Raw genomic sequence first — 26,268 nt, forward strand, 5'->3', positions numbered from 1 at the left:
TTGAAAACGGGAGGCGTAGCCCATTTTGTAGCCGTGAATAATAGATACATAATATGCTCCGCCTCTCGTTATCAACACATCATGGGCGAGAAAGTTTGTTATTCGGGAAGATGGCTGGCTAGGAGCGTGCTATGTGCTGAAGGTACGCGCCTATCAAATTCACCTACACAAGAGGTGTCACGGACAATACGTTGACATCGCCATTTGGAGCTGACACAGTCGGTACCGACACGTTCGACACACACCTTCACACCGACACACACACACACCTTCATACCGACACACACCACCGACACAGGCGACACTTTCGCAGTCGGCGGGCACGCTTGGTACAGTTCATAGCTCCTTTAAAGAAGGTATAAGAACTCCTACTTCCAGGTATTTAGGTACGGGTGTAATAGGCATAATATACACATAATGGTTACATAATAGGCTCCGCCTCCGGTTATCAATAAACCAGGAGCGACAACGTTGTCACTGGGAACGATGATTGGCTAGCAGCGTGCTATATGTGGTGACGGCACGGACCTATCAGATTCATCTATACAAAAAGGTATCTCAGCCAAGGACATAAAACCGTCGTTTGGAGCCGACACAGTCCAGCGGGCCATAGGTTGCACGAGCCACGAAGGTCCAGTTCCGCGTGCCGCGAGGATGGGAAACTCGCGTCAAGGCAATGTGAGATACGAATCAGCTGGGAAACAGTCACAGAGACGTCTTCTCGGATGCTTCTCTTTTCTCGTCTTCTGCTCTCGGTTCTCCTCCTGGTAAGGAAACAAAGGGAATCAGTCACGCCGCACACTCTAAAAACTGAACTTGACCGCATGGCACGCTCTGCGCCAACCATTGCCACGAATGATACGGTTATCGGTTCTGATTCGAGGAGAGAGGAAGGCGCGCCTTTTTGTGTCAATTTGGATATATGATAATTGACACAAAAAGGCGTACGCCTCTCTCTCTCCTCAAATCAGAAGCCATAGCCCAACCATTCGTGGCAATGGTTGGCGCAGAGCGTGCTATGCGGTCAAGTTCAGTTTTTCGAGTGCAGAAGTTATGTCACTTGAGCGGTGTGTGGGCACATCTGCAAACTGCGAAGGGAGACCGATTTTTTACCCCACACTCTTAAAAATGAACTTCACTGCATAGCACGCTCCTAGCCAACCATCATCTCGAATGATATCGTTATCTGCCCTGATTTGTTGAAAACGGGAGGCGTACGCCTTTTTTGTGACACTTATGCTGTTCATAATCGTCACAAAAATGGCGTACGCCTCCCGTTTTCAACAAATCAGGGCAGATAACGATATCATTCGAGATGATGGTTGGATAGGAGCGTGCTATGCAGTGAAGTTCATTTCTAAGAGTGCAGTCAGACGGCGAACTTTCGGCAGTAAACGGAACGGCCTTAATTTCCATGGGTAGCCCAACCATCATCCCGAACCACAGCGCTGTCTGCCCTGATTTGTTGAAAACGAGAGGCGTACGCCCTTTTGTAATTATGTACTACACAGCTGTCGCAAAAGAAAAGGCTTGTACCTCCCGTTTTCAACAAATCAGGGCAGAGGAGGCGTCATTCGATCGAGATGATGGTTGGGCTACCGGTGGAAGTTACGGCCATTTGCCGCCTGGTTAGGGTATGGCACTGCTGCGCTCAAGGTTACACTTGCGTCTACGGCGAATTGTCGCCATGACAACATCGTGCTTTACTCCCAGATTAAGGTATGGCACTGCTGCGTTCAAGGTTACACTTGCGCTTACGGCGAATTGCTGCCATGACAACATCGTGCTTTACTCCCATAGTCAGATGTCGTCATAATAATCTGAGTCTTATCCACTGGATCTCCTGCGCATCAGGGGTTTTCGATTGTCGTCATTCTGTTACCAAGGGTGTATTGGTTTGCACCTTCCGGTCTTCCCTTTGGAAGACGTTTACCCTTCTCTGAAAAAAAAAAAGAAAAGAAAAATCTTGGGAATGCCGATGGGCAGCGAGCGCGAGGCGTACCATTCCTTCCGTAATCGCATCCCTAATGCGCGCGTACAATAAGAAAGAAACGTAGGAAAGTTAGTACATTTGAGCATGGATATAGTGTTTTGCACTCCTCCGCAGGCAACTCAAGGTCTAACTCAACTGCTCACGCGCGCTGCACCTCTGTAGTGCTATTTTGTGTCGCAAGTAAGTAACTCGTCCTTTTCTTAAGTAACTCCGTAACTGCGATTTACATTTCAGGCTGAAGAACTCCGTTATTAACTTAGTTACATTTTGCACACGGTAGTTTAACTCGTAACGAGTTCTTTTTGACGGGTAACTTCTCGATCTATGATACTTTGCACCATATCCTCCAGGTATATCACTTGCCTCATTCGACGTGCATGCATGTTCGAGAAAGGGATGTAGAGAGAACATGAATCGCATATATTTCGCAGCTACCAAAGGGCTGTACCTTATCTGGAAGGCTTCCCGTGCAGTTCCACTCGAAGCTCGCAATGCCGCTGTCTCTGCCATCCCTTTTTAAACTGCAGAAGGAAAACAGTGCATTAAACGCTATTGGTTTCCTTCTCTATACAGTGACATACTTGGTAAAGCAACAACGTGTGCCTCCACAGGGTCGCCCAGGAGACTGTCCGTCGTCCGAGCGACTTAGGGCATCTTTCGCTGTATCGAGAATTACCTTCTTGCACAGAATCAATTTCTTCAAATAATCCAGGGGATCAGCACCTGGCTCCGTACCAACGTTGCAGTCAGCCACCAAATTTGTGCTAACAGACCGTTGAACCTGGCGGCCAGAGCGGAACGCGGGGCTTTGCACCAGGAGCTTCAAGAGGTTGACGATCTCCAGTAAGATTGTGGACGGCGGGACTCCCGCGCTAACGGCCGCTCCTGTGTCTGTCTGCGTGTCTCTAGAGGTCATTTTTCCTTCGCAATTTCTGGCCACGGATAGGTCGTCATCGGAAGAGGAGTGACAGCATGCGGACCGGGTAATGGGACAAACCTTTCTACTGTGGTCGTTCAGCAGAAGCAAACATTCGTCCAGCGTGACTGACTCGATGGACAGGACTCTCGGAGATTCCTTTATTTGCGCGGATTCGAGACTGTCCCTCGAATAAGCTCCCCTTCTTGGGTGCTGCGGCCCCGCGCTTGTTTTGTGGCCTTGCTGCAAGCCAACGGACCAGTTGGACGACCTAGACAAGAAGTCGTCGGGCAACAATGAAATTTCGGACTCACTTCCTCTGGTTTTATAACTGATATTCCCACAGGATTTCGAAGTAGTTAGCTGTCTCGATGTACTGGGCTCTTGAAGGACCTGCACCGACCCTGTCGAACTGTATTCTCGCACTCGTTCCTTATAGTCTTGCTCCCAAAGGGAACCGAGCGACGTCAGATGAAAGCTGCTGGTTCGAGACAGTCCTCCAGACTGTCTTGGAGGCGACATAACTAGGGTCAATCTTCCTGAGATCTTGCTGTAACGGGCTGTGCTTCAGGCACTGTCTCTGCTGTTCTGTTGTGAGCAACGTCCTGCAAGAACATAGATCACTTTCAGATCTTTTAACATAGCACGAGGGCTATAAGCAGTACGACGTCAATCCCCCCCGAGCTAAACCGCGACTAAGCCAACTGTATCACACGCTTTCTTATCATAGTGATACTCATACACTGTTAAAACAGAACTTCACCACATAGCACGCTCCTAGCCAACCATCATACCGAATGATATCATTCCGTGTCATGATTCGTTCAAAACAGGGGGGAGGCGCCTATCTGGGACAAGATAATCTGTCCCAGATAGGCGCCTCCTCCCATTTTCAACAAATCAGTGCACAGAATGATATCATTCGGAATGATGGTTGGCAAGGAGCGTGCTACACTCTTAAAAATGAACTTCTCCGCATAGCACTCTCCTAGCCAACCATAATCTCGAGTGATATCGTTATCTGCCCGGATTTGTTGAAAACGGGAGGCGTACGCCTTTTCTGTGACAATTATGAACAGCATAAGTGTCACAAAAAAGGCGTACGCCTCCCGATTTCAACAAATCAAGGCAGATAACAATATCATTCGAGATTATGGTTGGCTAGGAGCGTGCTATGCGGTGAAATTCATTTTTAAGAGTGTATGTGGTGAAGTTCTGTTTTAACAGTGTAGGCTGCATTGTTCCCAAGTTATAATCGAAAGACACAGCACGGTATGCTTTCTTTCTGTCTCTCCTTTTCGAGCAGCGCGATAACCCGGAGATACTTCAGATTGGACTCCTCAAACGATCTCCCGCGATGATTGGCCAAGTCGTTTGTGAGCACCAATGAGAGCCCGCTCCACATCGCCTGCCTTATATGGTGAAGTACAGAGAGGCAAAGGCGTAACTTACGGTGTCTTTCGCTCATATACACTGTCAAAACAGAGGATGAGGGGAGGGAGGTGCGGTGTTGAGGTAGCTTGCCGTTGCTGGCAAGCTGGTATCGTCACGACTATATAGCCAGAAAAGAAAAATAGGGGTGAGGGAGAGAGGGATTGACGATGTCATAGTGAAGCATTGTTAGGATGACCGATACTGATGCGACGGAGGTGCATGAGAGTTACACTATACAGTGGTCCTACCGCGAGGCCCGTTTCTTGAAGACAACGACAACAACTTTATTGCGGGATGATGACTGGTGAGTTTCATCGCCGGGGGCAACACTCTACCCAGACATGTACAAGATACTCAAAAATGTATTTAAGATAAGATAATAAATACTGACGTTAGAATGTAATTAAGATAGAGTATAAATACATGAAAATTGAAGTAATTAAGATAGAGTACGAAATACTTCAAAAAGTATTTGAAATACAATTAAGATACTATTTATCCTTGAACTCAAAAAGTCACCAGTCACTGGTCAATGCCGCGAGTCGCCGCTATGTGACATGAAACCCGCGTACTATGCAAGCCGTCCCTGTATGATAGGAGTCATCTAAACACAAGTCCCAAAAAGATGACAAAGAGGTATCATTTAACTCCACTAAGTATATGTGACCCAGAACAAATCAAACTTCTAGGAGGTCCCTGCTCTGCGAGGTCAGAATTCGGCTTTACCACATTAGCGCACACATAATAGAATCTTCATCCGCAAAGGATTAGTTCATACGGGCCAAGATCTCTAAATGGAGACTTCCAAGAAGGGCCAATGTCCGGGTCAAGTCCGAGGGACTCAGGAAATTTCCACTGAACAAGCAAGATAATGGAAAGACGAGACACAGAAAGTTTGAGAGGGAGATCCAAAATATGTAATTAGAGTATTGAGTAGAAAATACCATAAAATGTATTTTAAATAGAGTACAAATACACAAAACAAAAAGTATTGAGTAGAGTACCAAAATACCGCAAATTGTATTTAAAATACAGTATTTTAAATACAATACTCCAAATACGTACAAGTCTGACTCTACCCCATTGCTGGTGGTGACGCGGGGAATGAAATAATGAGCCCATATAGCCCTACAGAGCTATACAACCCTACGTACCCTATACAGAGCCCTACAGAGTGTTATACATTTGATAGATATCTGACGCCAACCGGATGGCGTCAGATATCTATCAAGTGTATAACCCTCTGTTTTGTTCTTTGTTTCATCTTTCATCCAGACGCGGAGAGTTTTAATTTTCCCGGAGGGGGCAAGGGCGCACCGCGAAGTATAAGTACTCTGGCGGGAGGGGGGGGGGGGATATGTTTATTAAGAAAAAAAAAGGAAAAGTAAGCCAGATGGCTGCCGGCTTGTTATTCCAAAAAAAGTGAAAGGGGAAGTCAAAAAAAGGCAAAGAAAATAAAAAAAACGGAAAGAAAAGGAAAAGAAAAATGAAGAACACAAAACTAATGCTGAAGAATCACGCATCTGGCGGGATCCTATGATGTATGCAGAACTGGTATAGAAATAAGAGGAAGGAAGAACAGAAAAAACAACACAAAAGAAAAAAAAGACAGAGAGAACGTAAACAGTGAACATGTGCACAACTGAATGCATTAGGCCTTTGAAGGCTGAGTAAAAAAAGAACAAAACGTATTGGATCCTCGGTGTTTGACCCAAAATGCGCGCAATATAATAAATATGGTCAATGAAATGGAGCAGCGGGAGTTGAACCCGCTCCCAACGGATATGCGTTCCGAAGATCCTATAGGATCTTCGGAACGCATATCCGTCATGCCATGTCACGTCGAGACTGGGAGGTACCCGGGTTCGAATCCCGGTGCCGGCTGTGCTGTCTGGGGTTTTTCCTGGGTTTTCCTCAGACGCTTTCAGACATATGTCGGCAGAGTTCCCTTAGAAGTCGGCCCAGGACGCACATTCCCCCAGGGCGTCAGTCGTGACGTTGCCCACATACGTGAGGCCGACAACGGCAAGCCCTATCACCACCACCACCATCATTTCTAAGAGTGTACCGTTACACCTCACTGATAGGTGCTGGTACCTTTTCGACTGCTTCGTTTCATTGATCTGATTGCTTTGGGTAAAATTCAGGCTATGTGTTGTGTCATCCTCTGTGTTTCTTCGTCTCGCCCTCACCTTCTACTGTGATAATGAGTATGGTGGGCGGATACATATTTTACAAATTGCAAGATGCATTTTTGGGTTGGTGCCAATTCGCACTTTTGACCCGGGCGCGCCGAGCCCCAAAGGTTGGCGTCAGTCTCTTAGCAGGACTTCCCGGGAGGCGGTGTCCCTACCGCAGTCGGCTCATATGATTTCATCCTTGCGTTGCTTCTCTCTTGTTCTTTGATTCTTTCTCTCACCGATCCCCCTTCTTATATCAGCAATGTTTTAACTGCTTCTTTTGTACGAAGAAGGGCAGACTCTGCCCGAAAGCTCACGTATAAAATAGTTACTCTGACTTCGTGCTTCATTCTTTCGTTAATATTTTTTTTGACGACGTTTCATCAAGCTGGACAGTGTATTATTTTACCCTCTTGATCTCGTCTACCAGAGCATGAAAATGAACTCGAAGGACATGAGGGGGAACCTGATCTCTGCGGTCCTGGATGTCCGGAAGACGTGCGAAGACGTGGATGGCACAGGCAGAGATCATGTCCGTGTGACGTCCGTAGGTATGAAACCAGTGAGAGCCTCGCGTGTCCTCTGCGCTATGCTTGAAGAAAGCGCACGAGGTCGTAAGTCATTCTATACATAAGAACCTTCGGAGAAGAGGGCGTCTGTCAGTTTGTCAGGCCTGGAGTGGGAAAGGCGAGTTTCCCGCATAGTACGGTATGCGCGTGTGTGTGTGTCAGCGTCGCGAATAGTACGGTATATGCGCGGCATCCCGTAAAGAAGTGTTCGATAAAGAGGGGGGTAATGGCAGGATAGGCTCGCCGTTGGTGGCACCATAGGAGTGGGCGTCGATAAAGAGCACGCTCCTAGCCAACCATCGTTCCGAAGGACATCATTCTGCGTCCTGGTTTGTTGAAACACACACACAAGTCGTTGCACATTGGCTAAACGTCTGCAACACGCAGAACTTGCTGCTCGTTGTCCTCAAAGAATTGAAGGGCCGTCTGTAGTCTCACTTGAGCCATAGCGGACGTGACCAGTTGGTTCGGTGTTGCTGATGTCGTCGACGCCACAGCCTGACAACGATTGCCTCGACAGCTGTACCGCCTCTGTTCTAAGAAACAAGGACCTTTTACGTTTGCAAACGAAGGTGCCTGCGATACCGCTATGAGTAATAAAATTAGTCGGTTGTTATAGAGTAAAACGTTTTCGTTGGTTCATGAATGGGTGGATGAATAATGTTTAACGTAAAAAAAAAAAGGAAGGGACAAGCTTTCAAACAGGCTGGACGCGGAAACTGACGTGCTGCCACTTTGCAAAAGTTACTTGCAGGAAATTCGCGGTTGGCAAACATTAATCGCTGTTGGAATCGCTGTTGGATCGCGGTCTTCCTGCCGTTGCTCCACACTATCGAGACTGAGCGATACTCAACGTAAGCAGTGCACTCTAAGAAAAAAAAAAAAGAAAAAAGAAGAAAAAAGAACGGCCCCGTCCGGGAGTAAATGAATGGTGAAAGAAGGAAGTCACTGAAATGGTTAGCCAGCGGTAGGACTCGAACCCACATCTTCTGGATTACCGGTCCAGGACTATCACTAAAACACGTCACTCCAATGACTTCCGAGGGTGCGTCATCATCATCCTTTCACTCTTACACGTACTTGAGGCTCTGTATGTATTTGTCCTTTCTACGTGTTACAGCCTCGAAACATCAGTTCTCTCAAGTAAATGAATGACACAGAGTGGAGACTGCATTTCACGGTCTGTTCGAACAGTTCCAGGTACATAATCTGTGTGCATGAACGAAAATACTTTGAATTAAACCGTCAACCGTGATATATTGAATAATATAAAACCTTGCGACATACGTGGGGCTCAGAATTTGCGAAGAAACAAGCGCTGTTTCTTACTCTGTGTGAGTGGAAAACTTCTAAGTTGACTGAGTTATACCGCCTTATGCCATCAACTTGACCAAGAACACATATTTACGTATACACTGTCGCGTTCGGAAGACCATTCGCGAAGTTCAGTGACAATTTGCAGTCCTGGGCAGTAAAGGCCGGGGTTAGGGGACTAAAATAGGGAGCAATTGCAATGGAGGGGACTAGAAGCTGCAATTGCTCCCTATTTTACTCATTTTTTTCTTCTTAGAGTGTGGGTGTATTTGAATATTTCTTATCTCTTGAAAGTACTCCAAACAGGACTTGATTTCTTTCTTGTGTGATCGACCACGGTGGCTCAGTCGGTAGCGTGTTCGCCTTCTGATCCCCAGATCGCGGGTTCGAACCCAGCCGAGGACGCCTGCAACTTGGTGGCAGGGTACAGGTTGCTTAGACACGCATGTCTTCCGCGAGGGACGTTAAATTAAGGTGCCGTTAAGTCCCCGGATTGTTTGATACGCTAATCCAGGGACTTTAGGTGCCGTGTGGTGGGCTCGGCAAAATGAGCTCGGCACAAAAAGTGAGCTTGGCCGCGGGGAAAAATCAACCAACCGCTCTGCTCATCATCTTGGTTGTCTCGCGATGTAAACCCCCAATTATTAAAATTATTTGTGTGTGTGGGTGTATGTTGCGTTCAACATAAATCCACACGCAACAATATCCATGAGATTCACTTCTGAAAGTAGTAGGTCCGTTCGTTTCACAACTGATCAGTAGCGATCGATATTGTTGATTAGATAACTCATTCATCACGGAACACCACTTAGACGATGATTCGGGTCCGTGAATCGGGTGTGAACTTTTCGAAAGCCGTCAGACAGCAGCCAGCAACTCCAACTGGGTGCCACAAATAAAATGCCGCGAACCGAATAAGAAAACTGCAAATTTATTTCGCTTACCAAAAATAAACATTTTTTGGTCAATGTTGTTGACCGCTAATACAGAGTAAAGACCAATGCAACCTTCCATCGTAAACAACAACAACAGAAATGATGATAATGATGAGTGGAGAAATTCACCATCAACAAGCCACTGTAACGCGTATTTATTGACAGCGTATTCCAAAAATGTAGTGTATTTCGTAGCTCGGCATCTCTGATACGTATACAAGTACACAGGCCTTGCCCGCCTGCGGAAAATAAAATTCTTTCTACGATGGGCAAAAAAAAAAAAAAAATGAAAGGGGGGATAAGGATAACCCTCTGCTTCTCAGCGTGGAGTTCTTGTAGGAAGCGAAAACAAATATGACAGATGTACGCTCGTTCGAAAGCACCGCAGTCGCACGGAAACTTTCCACAAAAAAAAAAAAAAAAAATAAATAAATAAATAAAAGCCACACTTGTGCCCGCTACTCGAAAAAGGTAATTGATTACCGTTACCAATTACTCGACTCCAAATATAATTGAGTAACGAGCAAAAAGGTAACGCGTTACTCCGGTCGTTACTCCGCATTCCCTCAAATTATACGCGTCTTTGTGTGCGTCAGAAAAGGAGGAGGAGAAGACGATCAAAACAAGGTTTAACAGTGGAACAGCTGAAATCACACGAAACACAAAAAATGAGTAGGACAAGTAGATCTGTATGTCTACTGTATTTAGCTCTCGGGAAGACGTTGTCCCATTATGGAAGACCATTGCGTGGAACTTCTCCATTATTCACTAAGCCTCCAAGCCTATACCACAGAGGCAGTGGCGTAGCCAGACCTCCAAGGTAGGGGGGCTCGATACGAAAACTCGCCCCCCCCCCCTACCGCTGATCCAGTGTCGACAACACACACACATACTTGTGCACACTGCAAACTGAGGATTAAAAAAAGGAACGAAAATAGTTTATTTAGACGTTCACAGTACGATTACATGTATAGGCTGTCATGACCAATGAGGTGGTGTCACGAGATTGGAAGTGTTTTGAAAAGCTCATACTTTGAAAACCATTCAAGAGTGCTTCTTGTATAGACGCCATGAACTGCAAGAACTTTCGCGATCGTCACACGGATCGTCGTGTTCTCGGATTTGCACGATTTGTGTGGGTCGGTTCGTGGCAGGTAGGGGGGGCTCGAGCCCCACCTAGCCCCCCCCCCCCCTCCCGTGGCTACGCCACTGCACAGAGGTACCACCATACAGGTGTAGGAAAAGGTTAAGGAGAGACCCTGGAATTCCAGGACGTTATTACAGTAACCTCCGCTTGCTACAGTATAGAACGGTCCAACAAAGGCTGCCTGCACCAGTGGCTTGACTTGGGCAGAATATCCGGAAGACAACTTAATCTCTGTCGGAAAAGTAATCAATTACTCAGAAAAGTAACTCATTTTCCGAAAAATTATTTTGACTACCAAGTAATTGACTACAAGTAACGCAATTACTAGTAAAGCGTTAACGCACAAGTCTGAAAAACCTTCGACGGTCAAGCAAGAAACGTTCTCATTCGACGCACCGGTGGCGACGTCCCCTGGCATTAATTGTCGAGGGACGATCGTGCGAAGATAGCTACGAGCACGAAGGGCACCCTTAGCGCTTATACGTTTCCAAGTACAATCTGGCGTCTGAAGTGCGCAACTTCAACCTCGTAAGCGGACGCTGTATTGTTTCACACGATGACCATGCACAACATAGTATATATTACGCACATAACACGCCGGCAAGAGAAAGAAAATGCTTCATACCGCACTTCTGAGTCCTAGCAGTCGCAAGACGACGACACGCAGGCACACATCCGCTATTTTGGGAGGACATCCCCTCTGGCACTCATCCAAATTCACAGGCGGCGCAGCAGTTTTGCTGCGCGACTGCTATGTTCTGTTCTTTGATACCGAAACCCTTGTGGCGCCGTATTTTAGATGGACAATCTGTTCTCCGAACACCAGACTCGAGAGAAACTGATGTTCTGAGGCTGGAACAACACAGAAGGGACAGATACAAACAAAGCCTCAAATTGCCTAAGAAATCAACGATGAAAGATGAAAGTCACTGAAAAGGTTAGCCAGCTGTAGGGATCGAACCCACATCTTCTGGATTTCCGGTCCAGGGCTCTACCAATTGAGCTAAGCTAACACTGAAAAAATGGCTAGGAAGCAAGCGAGCTGGTGAAGATGATGCATAATGTAAAAAACCCCCGAGACTAGGGAACACGAAGGGACAGACACAAACACGAAGTCTCAAAGACTTCGAGACTTCGAGTTTGTGTCTGTCCCTTCGTGTTCCCTAGTCTCGGGGTTTTTTACATTATGCATAAGCTAACACGCCTCCCCAGCGACTTTCGGGGTGCGTCAACCGAAGGGACGACAAACCAGCCACTCACTCTCACTCACCCTCCTTTCACTCTTACATTTTTTGCTCACTCATACACACATTCATACGACGGAAATCGACGCAAGCGGCACCTGTTGAACAAGAGAGAAACTGATGTTCTGAGGCTGGGATGCTGTCACGTGATGCTTGTCAGCAGTGATTTCCCCAGAAATTCACTGCTGGGGGGGGGGGGGGATGCCGACCTTTCAAGGGGAGGGGGGTACGCTTGGTGAAGGTTCCACTTACAGAATTTTTATTAGACGAAGAAAGAATCGTGGCACAATGGTGACATCTCTGCACAGCTTTCCCGTTTTATTTGTACATGTTATTACGTTAGAACACAGTACACTATAGAATGGAGATTCATTATGAACGGCATTCCAACATTAAGATGAATAATCGCACGACTGACACAGAAAAATGACTAGCACCTTGTCTCACGAAGCTCAATGAACACCTAGCAACCAACGGTGTAAACCTTAGACGAAAAATGCAGAGTCTTGTTGAGTTGGGCGCAAATGGTTCTTAATGATCCACATTAAGTTTGCGTCCCCGCACGCATTTTTGCTCGTATATGCGCGCATTATATGCGTTGAACAGTCAGTTTAAAATGATTATGGACATATGCATGGTACGATCATGTGCATGGCTGTGGTCCTACAGCCCAAGTTTGACAGTACAGGATGTAATTCGCTGCGCAGGACTCTCCACCAGAACATGTTGGTGGCCGAGCTGGGTGGGGTCACCTGAGAAATTTCGGGGGGGGGGGGGTTGCAAAAATGCAGGGAGGGTGTAGGGAAATCCCTGCTTGTCACAACCTCCACGCCGCGAGCATCTTGGACGAAATCGTATCGGATAATTTATTTTCCTTCCCTTTCGTTTCGGTCATTTCATCTCAGTGAAGGCAACACCACCTACATAGAGAAAGCCTGCGCCTTGCCTCCTCTCTGCCTCCTCTGCCTCCTCCTCGCCTCCTTCGCTACGTCGACACATATTATAGTCAGAATTCGTCTGCTACTGCGATTCACCGTTCTGCGAATTCAAGAACTCGCAAATTACAGCAGCTCACCTGGAACTGCAGAGCTAAATATTTAGACAAAAAGTGCAAGACGCTTTCCAGAAAATCACTCATGAGAAAGATTGAGACCGTTTCGCGTTTTATTTCCGTGTTGCTTCATTTCTCCATGGCGCACGACCGCTGAAAGCGCGTTCATGATTGGCTACGGCCGTTGAAAACACGATCCTGATTGGCCGACCCTTAATTGTTACGTCAAGTCAACGAGCGCGCGGACTTTCTGTATCTACACACTTAAAAATGAACTTCACCGCAAAGTACACTCCTAGCCAACCATGACCTCGAATGATATCGTTATCTGTCCTGATTTGTTGAAAACTGGAGGTGTACGCCTTTTTTGTGACACTTATGCTGTTCATAATTGTCACGAAAAAGGCGTACGCCTCCCGTTTTCAGCAAATCACCGCAGATAATGGTATCACTAGAGATTATGGTTGGCTAGAAGCGTGCCTTGCGGTGAGGTTAATTTCTTAGAGTGTACACTCTTAAAAATGAACTTCACCGCATAGCACGGTCTTAGCCAACCATCATCTCGAATGGTATCGTTACCTGCTCTGATTAGTTGAAAATGGGAGGCGTACGCCTTTTTCGTGACAATTATGAGCAGCATAAGTGTCACAAAAAAGGCGTACACCTCCAGTTACAAAACCTACACCTCCAGTTACACCTCCAAAAGTATACAGGGTGTTTCAAAAAACGTGTCATTCGGACTTTATAAAAAAACGGGGCGACGGAAAAATACGGGGTAAACGGCATTTGCGTGGCAACTGAATTTGCCACCTTGAAAAAATATTTTCATTTGATTTTAATTAAAATAAATTGAATTTCTTTAATTGAACTCAAAAATTTCCCAAGTCAACCTAACGTTTTTTTTACGGAATTAGAGAGCGAACTTAGTCAGATCCACCAAGAAATCCGCTCGATATTGCAAATGGAACTGCCCAAAAAAAGTCCCGAAATTGAGGCTTCAAAGTTTCGGGTATTCAACTGCGCACCAAATCAGACGCAAAGATTCGTGGAGAGGAGGACGTGCTCCTGCCCCCATGAAAGGTAGAAGGTCGAAAAAACACAGGGCGGGAAAAAAGAGGCGGAATCATTTTTGTTTGCCGCTTATCAGCGTATTGTGGAATGTCACCTGCCTTGTTATCTGCGCGTCTTGTGCTGCATGCCGGTCCGGCGATAAACTGTTCTAGCTGCATGGGGGCAGGAGCGAGGAGGAGGGAGGAGGAGGAGTGTCGTTGGGAGGAACCCGAGAGGTCTGCCTGCCTGATTAGGCGGCATGTTTCTCGGGAAGGGAAAGGTGGTGGAGAGGAGGAGAGGAAAGGGTGAAGTAGAAGACCGAGCGGAATCCGCTCGGGGGGAGGATAGCTGCGTCCATGGGCCGACTTCAGGGGAACTGTGCCGGCATACGCCTATTACACATCTGAGGGAAACCCAGGAAAAACCCCAGACGGCAGAGCCGGCCCGCGAATTCGAACCGCGGACCTCCCAGTCTCCAAGCGCACGCGTTACCGCTGCGCCACCGGAGCTGGTGGGGCAGGAGCATGTCCTGCCCTCCGCGCATTTTTCCGACTGATTTGGTGGGCTGTTGAATACCCGAAACTCTGCAGCCTCAACTTCGGGACTTTTTTTGAGCAGTTCCATTTGCAATATCGAGTGGGTTTCTTGGTGGATCTGACTAAGTTCGCTACGGGCTCTCAAATTCTGTAAAAAAAATGTGAGGTTGACTTGGGAAATTTTGGAGTTCAATTAAAGAAATTCAATTTATTTTAATTAAAATCAAATGAAAATATTTTTGCAAGATGGCAAATTCAGTTGCCACACAAGTGCCCTTTACCCCGTATTTTTCCGTCGCCCCGTTTTTTTATAAAGTCCGAATGACACGTTTTTTTGAAACACCCTGTATACATATGCATATGTAGGGTTCCGCGTTTTCGGGTTTTATTTTTGGACGGATTCGGCGTATATGTTTTTCGATGTTTATTGATTTACACGAAATCACGGTTTTTCGACGTTTCTCCTGGCGTGCACACGGTTATCAGACGGTTATCGGCGAATAGAAATCACAATGTAATTTTCGCACGACGCTCATTGGACTACGCGTTGTTCGCTGCGGTGGCGCTCTACGGCTAACGAAAAAGTAAACGGAGTTTCATTTGAATTGATAAAAAAAAAGAAGGAAAAAATTGAGAAATAGGTACTCATTAGGAGAGCCGGCTACTCCAGATCACTAAGGAAAACACAAATGGCTATCTACAACAAAACCAATGAGTGACAAAGACTCTGAGTGAGTCGCACACACTCACTGTCCACACGCACTGTCCACACACACTGTGTCCACCAACATGGAGTCTGCGCAAAATCGCACAAACTCCCGCATGCCATGAAACTGATGGTCGGGTGTCCAAGGGCCCAAAAACCTTAATGACGTCAAATGGTCCGCCATCCAGCCGAGCTAAGGAAGCTTGTAGAGATTGTCTGTGCTGTTGATACCGTGGACAGGGTAACGAGGTATGTTCAGTGTCTTCAACAGTCCCACAGGTTCCACAGTTGGGTGAATCCGCCTTTCCAAGCTTGTGAAGAAGACGTCGGCTGTAGGACACGTTGAGGTGGAGCCGGAGGCAAACGGCAAACGCAAACGGCCTAGGGAACGATGTCGGGAAAGTAGAGGCAAGCTCCGCGAGCCCCGCCAGAGAGCCACTCTGCCTCGGCCAGTTGGTGACACAAAGCAGTCAACATGCCCCCCCCCCCTTGAGTCGGACTTTGTGAAATATATGAGTCGTGACGCGCGCTTCTGATGTGCTCTGCATGCCACAGCATATCAGCCGCATGATACCCAGGTATGCCACAGTGTCCTGGACACGGACATTTTTCACAACCATCGTATTTCTGTACGTTTTTCTGATCTGCATCAACAACCTGCTCTGGGCATGCGCAGCACTTCATCTCTGTCGTGTCCTGGATTGTTGTCCCTCTGTATTCTGTGTTTTTCGATTAAAACCCAATGAGAGAAAATTTACCCGGCGTATGTTCTTTCGGTGTTTTTCGATTAAAACCGCAAACGCGGAACCCCAGCTCTATGCTACACTCTTAAAAAAAGAAAGAAAGAAAAAGAGCGTAATGTAACTCCTCTTTGAGGAGTTCCACATACTTTGCTAACGGTTTGCTCGAAAAGTATTAGCAAAACTTTGCTAATACTTTCCACATATACGTTGGGAAAAGTCAGAGTCCCACACTCTAATGAAAAAAGAAAAAGGAGTAATTTTACTCTTTTTGGGGACTAAATGTATTGCCACAAAAAATAGTCCCTTTCGGGAGTAAATGCGCGGGAGTAAATGGATGTTACAGAGTGGAAACTGCATTTCACGCTCTATGTTAAGAGTCCCAGGTACATAATTCGTGTGCATACATGAAAATACTTTGAGTCGAACCGCCAACCGTGATATATCGAATGATATAAAACCTTGCGACATATACATAGCGCACAATTATCGAAGAAATAAGCCCTAGCTGTTTCTTACTCTGAGTGGGCGGAAAATTTCTAATCTGGCTGAGTGATACAGCCTTATGCCCTCAAATTGACGAATAACACATTTTTACGTAGACTGTTGCATTCGGAAGACCATTTGCGCAGTTCAGCAACAATTTGCAGTTCTGGGGTCGAGTAAACGTCGGGGTTATGGAACTAAAATGGGGAGTAATTGCGGTCTATGGGGATTAGAAGTCTAATTTGTACTTTTTTTTACTCCATTTTAATCCTTCCTAACCCTTTCCCTTTCGTATGACGTGTCAATGTAACCTCCTTTCCTCGCAGCTTTACGCTCAAACTACGAGCCGTCAAAAAAGAGGCGGAGCCAAGGGCACATTTCCACGGATTTTCGACGAATTTATTTCGGCAATTGCCGTTGGGATTATGTGCTATACTGAGTAAAATGACCACGGCGAACCCACTTCCGCAAAGAAAACGTTAGGTTGCCTTGGGAAATTTCGGAGTTCAATTCAGGAAATTAACTTTCAGTCGATTGAAATGAAATAAAAAGTTTATCATTATGTGACAAAGGCTATTGGCAGGAAAAAAATCCCTTGACCGCATGTCTCTCCGGGGCCTACGTTTTTTATTACGAATTGGTTGGTGGACCACCCTGTAGATTTGCAGCCCTACACACTTACTACTTTGCTACACATTTACTACTAGACATCACTACTTTGCGCGCTCCTAGTCAACTATCATCACGAGTGACATTGTTCGAGCCTCTAATTTGCTTTCAAAAGGCGTGCGCCTGCCGTTTTGAGTAAGGTCGGTCCTTATGCCCAACGATCCGCTAAAGCAATAAATCCCATTCTTTTTCGTGTTTCTTTATTTTTATTTTTTTGCAGGAGGCGGGTCTTGCCGAACGATCCCTCTAAAACTTTGCACAGCACGTTCGCTATGAACCTGGGTTTACCACACACGGAGGGACCGCTTAAAATACAGCGAAAAGGATGGTGGAAGCGAAAAGGTTTGGGGGAAGACATAGTACCTTTACAGAGTCCTGAAATTCGTCCTGCATGCTCGGCGAAGCATATTTCTGCACGTAGAATATTTGCGACTAAGGCTTGTCGAGATCGTTGTTCGGATTCCTCAGCACGTTCGCTATGAACCTGGGTTTACCACACACGGAGGGACCGCTTAAAATACAGCGAAAAGGTTTGGGGGAAGACATAGTACCTTTACAGAGTCCTGAAATTCGTCCTGCATGCTCGGCGAAGCATATTTCTGCACGTAGAATATTTGCGACTAAGGCTTGTCCAGATCGTTGTTCGGATTTCTCAGCACGTTCGCTATGAACCTGGGTTTACCACACACGGAGGGACCGCTTAAAATACAGCGAAAAGGATGGTGGAAGCGAAAAGGATGGTGGAAGCGAAAAGGTTCGGGGGAAGACATAGTACCTTTACAGAGTCCTGAAATTCGTCCTGCATGCTCGGCGAAGCATATTTCTGCACGTAGAATATTTGCGACTAAGGCTTGTCCAGATCGTTGTTCGGATTCCTCAGCACGTTCGCTATGAACCTGGGTTTACCACACACGGAGGGACCGCTTAAAATACAGCGAAAAGGATGGTGGAAGCGAAAAGGATGGTGGAAGCGAAAAGGTTCGGGGGAAGACATAGTACCTTTACAGAGTCCTGAAATTCGTCCTGCATGCTCGGCGAAGCATATTTCTGCACGTAGAATATTTGCGACTAAGGCTTGTCCAGATCGTTGTTCGGATTCCTCAGCACGTTCGCTATGAACCTGGGTTTACCACACACGGAGGGACCGCTTAAAATACAGCGAAAAGGATGGTGGAAGCGAAAAGGATGGTGGAAGCGAAAAGGTTCGGGGGAAGACATAGTACCTTTACAGAGTCCTGAAATTCGTCCTGCATGCTCGGCGAAGCATATTTCTGCACGTAGAATATTTGCGACTAAGGCTTGTCCAGATCGTTGTTCGGATTCCTCAGCACGTTCGCTATGAACCTGGGTTTACCACACACGGAGGGACCGCTTAAAATACAGCGAAAAGGATGGTGGAAGCGAAAAGGATGGTGGAAGCGAAAAGGTTCGGGGGAAGACATAGTACCTTTACAGAGTCCTGAAATTCGTCCTGCATGCTCGGCGAAGCATATTTCTGCACGTAGAATATTTGCGACTAAGGCTTGTCCAGATCGTTGTTCGGATTCCTCAGCACGTTCGCTATGAACCTGGGTTTACCACACACGGAGGGACCGCTTAAAATACAGCGAAAAGGATGGTGGAAGCGAAAAGGATGGTGGAAGCGAAAAGGTTCGGGGGAAGACATAGTACCTTTACAGAGTCCTGAAATTCGTCCTGCATGCTCGGCGAAGCATATTTCTGCACGTAGAATATTTGCGACTAAGGCTTGTCCAGATCGTTGTTCGGATTCCTCAGCACGTTCGCTATGAACCTGGGTTTACCACACACGGAGGGACCGCTTAAAATACAGCGAAAAGGATGGTGGAAGCGAAAAGGATGGTGGAAGCGAAAAGGTTCGGGGGAAGACATAGTACCTTTACAGAGTCCTGAAATTCGTCCTGCATGCTCGGCGAAGCATATTTCTGCACGTAGAATATTTGCGACTAAGGCTTGTCCAGATCGTTGTTCGGATTCCTCAGCACGTTCGCTATGAACCTGGGTTTACCACACACGGAGGGACCGCTTAAAATACAGCGAAAAGGATGGTGGAAGCGAAAAGGATGGTGGAAGCGAAAAGGTTCGGGGGAAGACATAGTACCTTTACAGAGTCCTGAAATTCGTCCTGCATGCTCGGCGAAGCATATTTCTGCACGTAGAATATTTGCGACTAAGGCTTGTCCAGATCGTTGTTCGGATTCCTCAGCACGTTCGCTATGAACCTGGGTTTACCACACACGGAGGGACCGCTTAAAATACAGCGAAAAGGATGGTGGAAGCGAAAAGGATGGTGGAAGCGAAAAGGTTCGGGGGAAGACATAGTACCTTTACAGAGTCCTGAAATTCGTCCTGCATGCTCGGCGAAGCATATTTCTGCACGTAGAATATTTGCGACTAAGGCTTGTCCAGATCGTTGTTCGGATTCCTCAGCACGTTCGCTATGAACCTGGGTTTACCACACACGGAGGGACCGCTTAAAATACAGCGAAAAGGATGGTGGAAGCGGAAAGGTTTGGGGGAAGACATAGTACATGAAAAGATGAGATTGAGACTCTTAGAGAAATGCATCTCTTTTATTTACACGCCATCCTCCAGATCGGAACTGCATTCCCAACACAGGTTATCCAAGCTAAAGTTGGACTTCTTTTTGTCAGTCTGTCCACCACTAAGATGCGGTCGAGCGTCTTGATCTTGTCCTGACACATTTCTTGACGTGCTTGCAACCATTCCAGGCAGGTAGACTTGAAAGGCTTCCTCCACAATGCCGCAAATAAATTCGCAAAGTTCTTTGTTTTTTGCCTTTCCCTATCAGCGAGAAATAAACCACACATGACGTTTTCCACGTATCGGTCAGAATGATGACACGAGCGCAGTGTGCACTGCCTTTATACAGTGTTTCCAAATAACTACGCACAAAGAAACGAGAACAAAACCGAAACGGAGAAGCAACCCGCTGCCGCTAGGAGCGTGCGTGCGCAGTGGAAGGAGAGAGCGAAAACAAAAGAGAGATGCAACCTGCTGCAGCTAGGAATGTGCACATGTGCGCAGTGGAAGGATAGAGCGAAACCGAAACGGGGAGCGCCTGCGAGATGAGCGTTCGATGCCGGCCGGCCAGGCGCAGCGGCACAGATAGTGCTAGGAGCGCGAGCGTGCATAGTGGCTGCGGAGAGGCGCTCCCGTCACGCGCACACTGGCTCTCGTGGAGCCTTATCTGGCATGTTTGCCATAGTGATTAGGCCTTATTCCCTGTGTTTTGTATGTTTAGACTTGTTTAGCAGTGGCTTCCACGCCCGTAGCGTCCTAACCCCATTCTCCGTGTTGTCGCGTGTTTAGCGTTGTGTGGTTGTCGTCTTGTGTTAGCCACGTAGCGTTGTGCGGTGACGTTGTGATTAGGCATAATCAATAGCCTTAAGCCTTTCACTGCTATGTTTTCTCCGTGCTGTCGCATGTTTAGCATTAGTGGCTACGCCATTTCCCCGTGCTCTGGCATGCTGAGACTTGTTCAGCACTGTTACAATTTTACCTGCCGCTAGTATTTTGTTGTTCTCTGTCTCTCTCGCATAGAGCTATGATGGTGGCGCCATCTGGTGTGATGATTTGCAAATAGTTGGCCACCTGTCGTCGATCTCTGCAACTACCAGCCGTCAACAAGCAACATGGCGGGCGCTGGTGACTCCAGAGCGGTTTCTTCACCACAGGGTCGTTGATTTTCAAATAAATTGTTTGTCACCACTCTACTTCAATTTTTTTCTTTTTTATAGACACTGGTTGCCCACAACACACAAGGTGGTCTGGACGTGAGTTAGATGCTCCCCAATTTTGCGGTGACTCACTGGATGATGCTGATTACTGTGTGTGGTGAATGAGCCCGTTCACCTCGCGGTGAGCTGGCCTACACCTGGTGTAGGGAGCATACTGGGAAACATCGAGACACAGGCACAACAGAGGGTTTCAAACGTTTTACTCCCTTGGAGGTATTGGCTGCCAGGGATGTCGCCGGACCTGCCCGGGATGATGGAGAACCCTCGTACGACGTGACAGTGAGGCGGCAGCTGGGATAGAGCAGGAAGTGCAGTGGAGGTTGTAGTCCACCAAGGGCCGGTGTCTGCAAGGTCTGTGGTTTGAGCCGGAAGTTCGGTCCAGTTCTTTTCCAGCGAAGCCCGTCTGCAGCCTCTCTCGAGCTGCACCTGCAAGGAACTGCCGCCGCCGCTTCTCTTCGTCCTTCTTCCGCGCTCCCATGCACCAGCGCCACCACACTGTGGAGGATCAAATTAGCTCTAATTGCTAATTAAACGTGTCCAGACCCCTTGTAGTATTGTGGGCAAGCAGTGTCCATCCCTTACTACTAATATCATGATCAAGTAACATCATTCCTGGAGGAGAACGGATTACTAACTCCCTTGCACCATCGATTTCGTGGGGATTACTCCACTATCGACGCGAACGAAAGACTCATCTCCGAAGATGCGCAATGAACAAAAAAATAAAAATAAAATGGTGCACCTTCAAGAATTTTTTGCAGACGATCTACCGAACGGATTTTTGTTCTGAAAATGGCTACGATATCAGGTGATCGAAGAGATCAGATGTTCTCATTGGAACAACTTCCTAGCTTTTATAACGAAAAAGTTAATTAACGATTTTTAGGTAATTAGTCATTCGACGGTTGAGCAACTGATGGCCAAGAACGTCCGCCGGCTCAGAGATGATAGAAGTGAAAACCAGGTGCCTATAACTTAAGGTAACTTGGGGCCTCTTTACCACGACTCGTTTGCGAGTTTCTTTCAAATTGCCGGCAGTATATGACTGTATTATATTATAATTAATTATATCTTCGTGTCGTCCTTTTTGTCTTCCGGATTTCTTCCTTCGGCAGACCGCTCATATGCAGACTGTAATCAGCATTTCTGTCGCTTCCGTTGGTTAGCTTCAATTAACATATATCTCACAAAGATATCATAAACATTTCTATCACAATTCCCCGTTACCGGACCTCGCAACCTAGAAGGTGAAGGACGCTCAAATGAAGGGAACGTTGAGCACATATCGTCAATATGACTACGCCAAGGCAAAACCGGCTGCTCGAACATGTCTTCACCGTTATCATAGTTCACACGTTCCAGATGCAAGGGCTCATCGAGACACTCCGACGAATATCAGGAGGGTAGTTTCATTTATAATCGAATGATGCCCGCCCGTCACATTTTTTATTTCTCCCCCAAAAAATATATGTTATCCCACCCACAAAGAGATGCAAAAGGTGCAATATTTTCTTCTCCGTCCACGGCGCTTCGAAGCAACCGGCGCAATTTTGCGGCTTAAATTTTTCCAACTTTCTGACGTAGTAGTACTGCCCCATTATGCACAACGACGTCCTTTTTCTAATCCAGTTCCAGGAATTCTATTCTAATCCAATTCTAAGCCAAAATCCACTTTTAAGCCAACTCAATCCAGTTCTAAGCCAACCCAATCCAGTTTGGAATCCAACACAAGCCAAGTCCAAAGCCATCTGATTAATCGCCATTAGCTCCGCCCACTTCACGTTGATTGGCCCACGCTGAGCCTACTGATCGTTGATTGGTTGACCGTAGTTCAGCTCCTTTATGCTAATTAGTTGGCTCAGCTCCGCCCACTTCACGCTGATTGGCCCATGCTAAGCCTACTGATCGTTGATTGGTTTACTGTAGCTCCACCCCTTTATGCTAATTACTTGGCTCCTCCCACTTCACGTTGATTGGTGCACGCTGATAGCTGAGCCTCTATGCTAATTAGCCAACTCTGCTGATTGGTCCGTGCTAAGCCTACTCATCCCGATTGCTCCTCTTCTCCACAGACTTCTAAGCCCCCCTGATTGGCCCGCGCTACGCCCACCATAATGTCTAGCAGTCCTGATTGGCCCTACTGAACATAGCCTTCACCGGCGTCAGCCAGATGGTGCGTGGATCGCTCGGCAGTGGCTTCAGATTGTTCTAACCCAATTGGGTATCTCTATCTCAGATAGCTCTACGAGAACAAACAGACAGGGAAAAAATACCTTTCAACGTTTATTGAGTACATGTTTGAGGAAAAGCATGGCGATCTTGGAGAGGTTGATTGCTTTGATGCTGGGCGTGGTTCCGCGGAAGTGACGGATCATGTAGACGTCTCCGGGACAGCGACTGAGAAAAATTTCGTCCTCCGTGAGTTGACACTTCCACGTGCACTGGATATCTTCGTAGCTGTCGCTCACGTCCAGCGAGTGAAGGCACACACGCAGTGATCCAGTAGCGTTCCTGTCCAGGTTAATGCCGGACCGCATAGGTGCCAACGTGCCACTCTCTGATGGCCAAAATGTTGCCAGGGCATTAGTGCGCGTACATGTGCTTATCCTTCTCCAGCTTGATGCTCGCAGTACAGTTGCCGGCGTCCAGCGCCAGCGCGCACGAGACGAGCGAGAAGAGAACGAGGCACCACATCCTTCCAGTGACGCAGTCCAAATGATGCTAGTCCTACTCATCCACTGCATTATCTGTGCGGGGGGGAAGAACGGCAGGTGAAATCCTGCTATCTACGTCATCCACTCAAGATTACCATATTCGCAGCTTCCGTACGGGTAGGAGTCCACGTCATTGCAGAGATATCGTTTGTCGTCGTACGCCGTCAGACTTCTTTTCACATTTCTGATGGTGTACATGCACTGTTTCTTTCCCACTATTGACACCTGTTCGTGCGATACGCTAGCGTGCTTGAATGGGGTATCGCGGTACGTATCATGGAGGAGGTGTTTGCGCACAATGTTCTTTTTGACCCCTTTAGCTCTTGCAATTTGTTTTCCCCTGGCTAATTTTATGGAATACATTTTGGCTTTCAAGCATATTACTTCCTCAATGGGTATGCTACCTGTTTCACTTTTGAACGCGCCAAGCCTACCGCGATTCCTCTCGCTGTACAGCGGATGATCCCAATCGAAGGAAGAAAAGTCTAAGCGGTCGTCGGCGATCCCACGTAACTATCTTCATAGTTCTTGCAGAATAGGCCGAGGATGAAAGAATCCGTGTCAGAGCAGCAGGTAATCACTGGACAAGTAAGCTACTCAGCAGGTTTTCAGAGTAGAACGAGTACATGGTTAACTTACTCAGTTCTAAAATTGTGAAGCCAATCTGCAGGGGGAAATCGCATCGCACTTTTCTCTTGCGCATTTCGTACATGACGCAGTCGGGGGACAAAATTTCGATTCATACGCATTCCGTCCAACTGCCAAGGCGACTCGCCGTCTCCTCATCGAAGGCTACTCGAATGTCCCGCATATTAAATTTATTTAGCAGCGTACGCCCGAAGACCGCATTATTTGAGATTTTATAGAAATTTTTCTCGAACGTCATGCCCGAGGCGACGCGTCTGGCAACATTGTCCTCGATGTTGGGACGCAGGAATGGTGCCTGACGAAATTTGAGAATTCGGTGAATTTTCGTCACCCTCATGCCCAGTCTACAATAAAGCGCGAGCAGCGCGTAATGAACGACGTACTCGACCTTGTCCTTGCACGTAAGGAGCAGCTTTTTGCTGTTCGCGGGCTGATACATTAACTCTTCGAGGAGCCCCCGCTGAAATGGTGAGAGCCATTCCTTCGGGACTACCGCCTTCTCATAGCCAGGGGGAAGTACCGCGTCAGCGCGTGGATAGAGTTTGGATACTCCAAGTCACACACGTACACGTATCCCACATCCGAATCCGTGGGGCGACGCATAAAATCCACGGAGCTAAAATCCTCTGCCCATTCGAAATCGTCGACGGGGAGGTGCTTTATCATACTGAATCCATAAAGATTGTTGCAGTCTACGTACGATATGTACACCTCCTCTTTATCAGGATCGTAGCCACTGCACAGCGGGTTGTTAGCCCATAAATGACGCCTGCTCGCCTGACAGAGCCCGCCTCTAACACCCGATTCAATGGTCCGGTACATGTCCTCGTCCATGATCAGTTCTAATTTTGCCTGCATGGAATTTAGAGCGCACTGCCACGAATAGGATGCCAGAGAAACGCAATGAAGCAATTCCAATCCGCGCGCGTCATAGCACAGGCGCCAGAAGTGCTGGATTACGTCAGCATGTAACAGGGCATCCGTTTTCAGGTACAGTGCGTTTTAATCGCTCAGATTCGAGCATCCAAAACGTTCAAATACGTGCTGCCCATACTGATACTGATAGTATTCGTCGCTTATATCCTCCCCCGTCAGATCGTTTCGGAAGGCGGATTTTGCCGGCAGAGCCAATTCGTCGTATACAGCGAACAAGCTAACGTGGCTGTACGGGAATACACCTTTACGAAGCAAAATTTCGTAGTCGTCTCCAAATACCTGCTTCAGGCATTGGAACGCCTCTGCGCCCCCCATGGATTTGACAGTTTCCACGAGCTCTCCCAGTGACGAATTTAGGTACTGCATGGTATCTCTGAATAGGAAGGTGCCAATTTCGAACGATTGGATTTTTTCCATGGAACTGGCCACGATGAAGGGAGCTCACTTCCACCCGAGAAGGTGAAATTCCCGCAGCAGTCCAGCCAAATCGTAGGCCACATTGTACACCATGACGGGTAGATTTCCTCTCGTCGTGCACGCCACGTTACAGGAGTTGCACACCGTCGCGATGTAATTTGTCTCGCCGGCTGTACAACGCTTGGAATGGTCGTGATGCCGGACAAGGGGTAGATCTTGCGTGAACTCCCGCCTACAGTACGCACAGTGGGTGGCAGCTCTGTGCCGGGCCCATAGCTCATCATTCAGCACCATTTCGGTGAGGCATGCGTTCAGGGCGATCATCTCGTCCCGCATTTCCATCAAAGCTTTCACACACTGCCTCGCGGAATCTTCACCGCGGTGCGTCCTGATGCGCATCACCTTCGATGCGGGTGCGCACGAGCACGGCACAGAAGCTAGAGGTAACGTGAAGCTGCATGCCAACACCACTGTGCGCGAGTATGCTCTCCGTGTCCAACGCGACGACGTAGTTGTACTGCTGCTTGTACTGTATTTTAGTAAATTCTACAAAGTTTTTGCCGGTTCGCAAAATTCCAGTATGATTTCGTTTACGACCGCGCACAGGCGACGATGTTTCGCCATGCTCTCTTCCTTCACGAAAGAGCGCGTACAGCGTTCACATACGAAATGGTTACTTCTGGTTGTCAACAAGCGTTCGAGGGACTTGATTCCAAAAAAATGCTCGTCTATAGCCAATAAGTAAATTTTCTTTTCATACTCGAGTTTTGGGGATCGCGACACGTGCACTCCCTGGTCGACGTA

At 47.3% G+C, this 26,268-nt stretch overlaps 1 protein-coding gene across 1 annotated transcript; it reads right to left on the reverse strand.

Annotated features, from left to right (window-relative positions):
• Positions 1-372: 372 nt before the first annotated feature.
• On the reverse strand, positions 373-11,651 carry LOC135371246 (uncharacterized). Its single transcript, XM_064605320.1, has 5 exons — positions 11,454-11,651; positions 11,114-11,340; positions 2,575-3,514; positions 2,442-2,514; positions 373-764 (listed from the first exon to the last, which is right to left on the reverse strand). The coding sequence occupies exons 3-5, from the start codon at positions 3,429-3,431 to the stop codon at positions 669-671; spliced, it is 1,026 nt and encodes a 341-aa protein (XP_064461390.1). The 5' UTR covers positions 3,432-3,514; positions 11,114-11,340; positions 11,454-11,651; the 3' UTR covers positions 373-668.
• Between the last annotated feature and the right edge of the window lie 14,617 nt (positions 11,652-26,268).

The sequence above is a fragment of the Ornithodoros turicata genome, chromosome 10 (assembly GCF_037126465.1).
Source record: "Ornithodoros turicata isolate Travis chromosome 10, ASM3712646v1, whole genome shotgun sequence".
Classification (NCBI taxonomy): Eukaryota; Metazoa; Arthropoda; class Arachnida; order Ixodida; family Argasidae; genus Ornithodoros; species Ornithodoros turicata.

Excerpts from the sequence above, each read along its gene's own strand:
- LOC135371246 (XM_064605320.1), bottom strand. The coding sequence starts at position 3,431 with ATGTCGCCTCCAAGACAGTCTGGAGGACTGTCTCGAACCAGCAGCTTT. Across the intron at positions 2,515-2,574 it reads ACACGTTGTTGCTTTACCAA|TTTAAAAAGGGATGGCAGAG; the intron begins GTATGTCACTGT and ends TTCCTTCTGCAG. Across the intron at positions 765-2,441 it reads CGGGAAGCCTTCCAGATAAG|GAGGAGAACCGAGAGCAGAA; the intron begins GTACAGCCCTTT and ends TTTCCTTACCAG.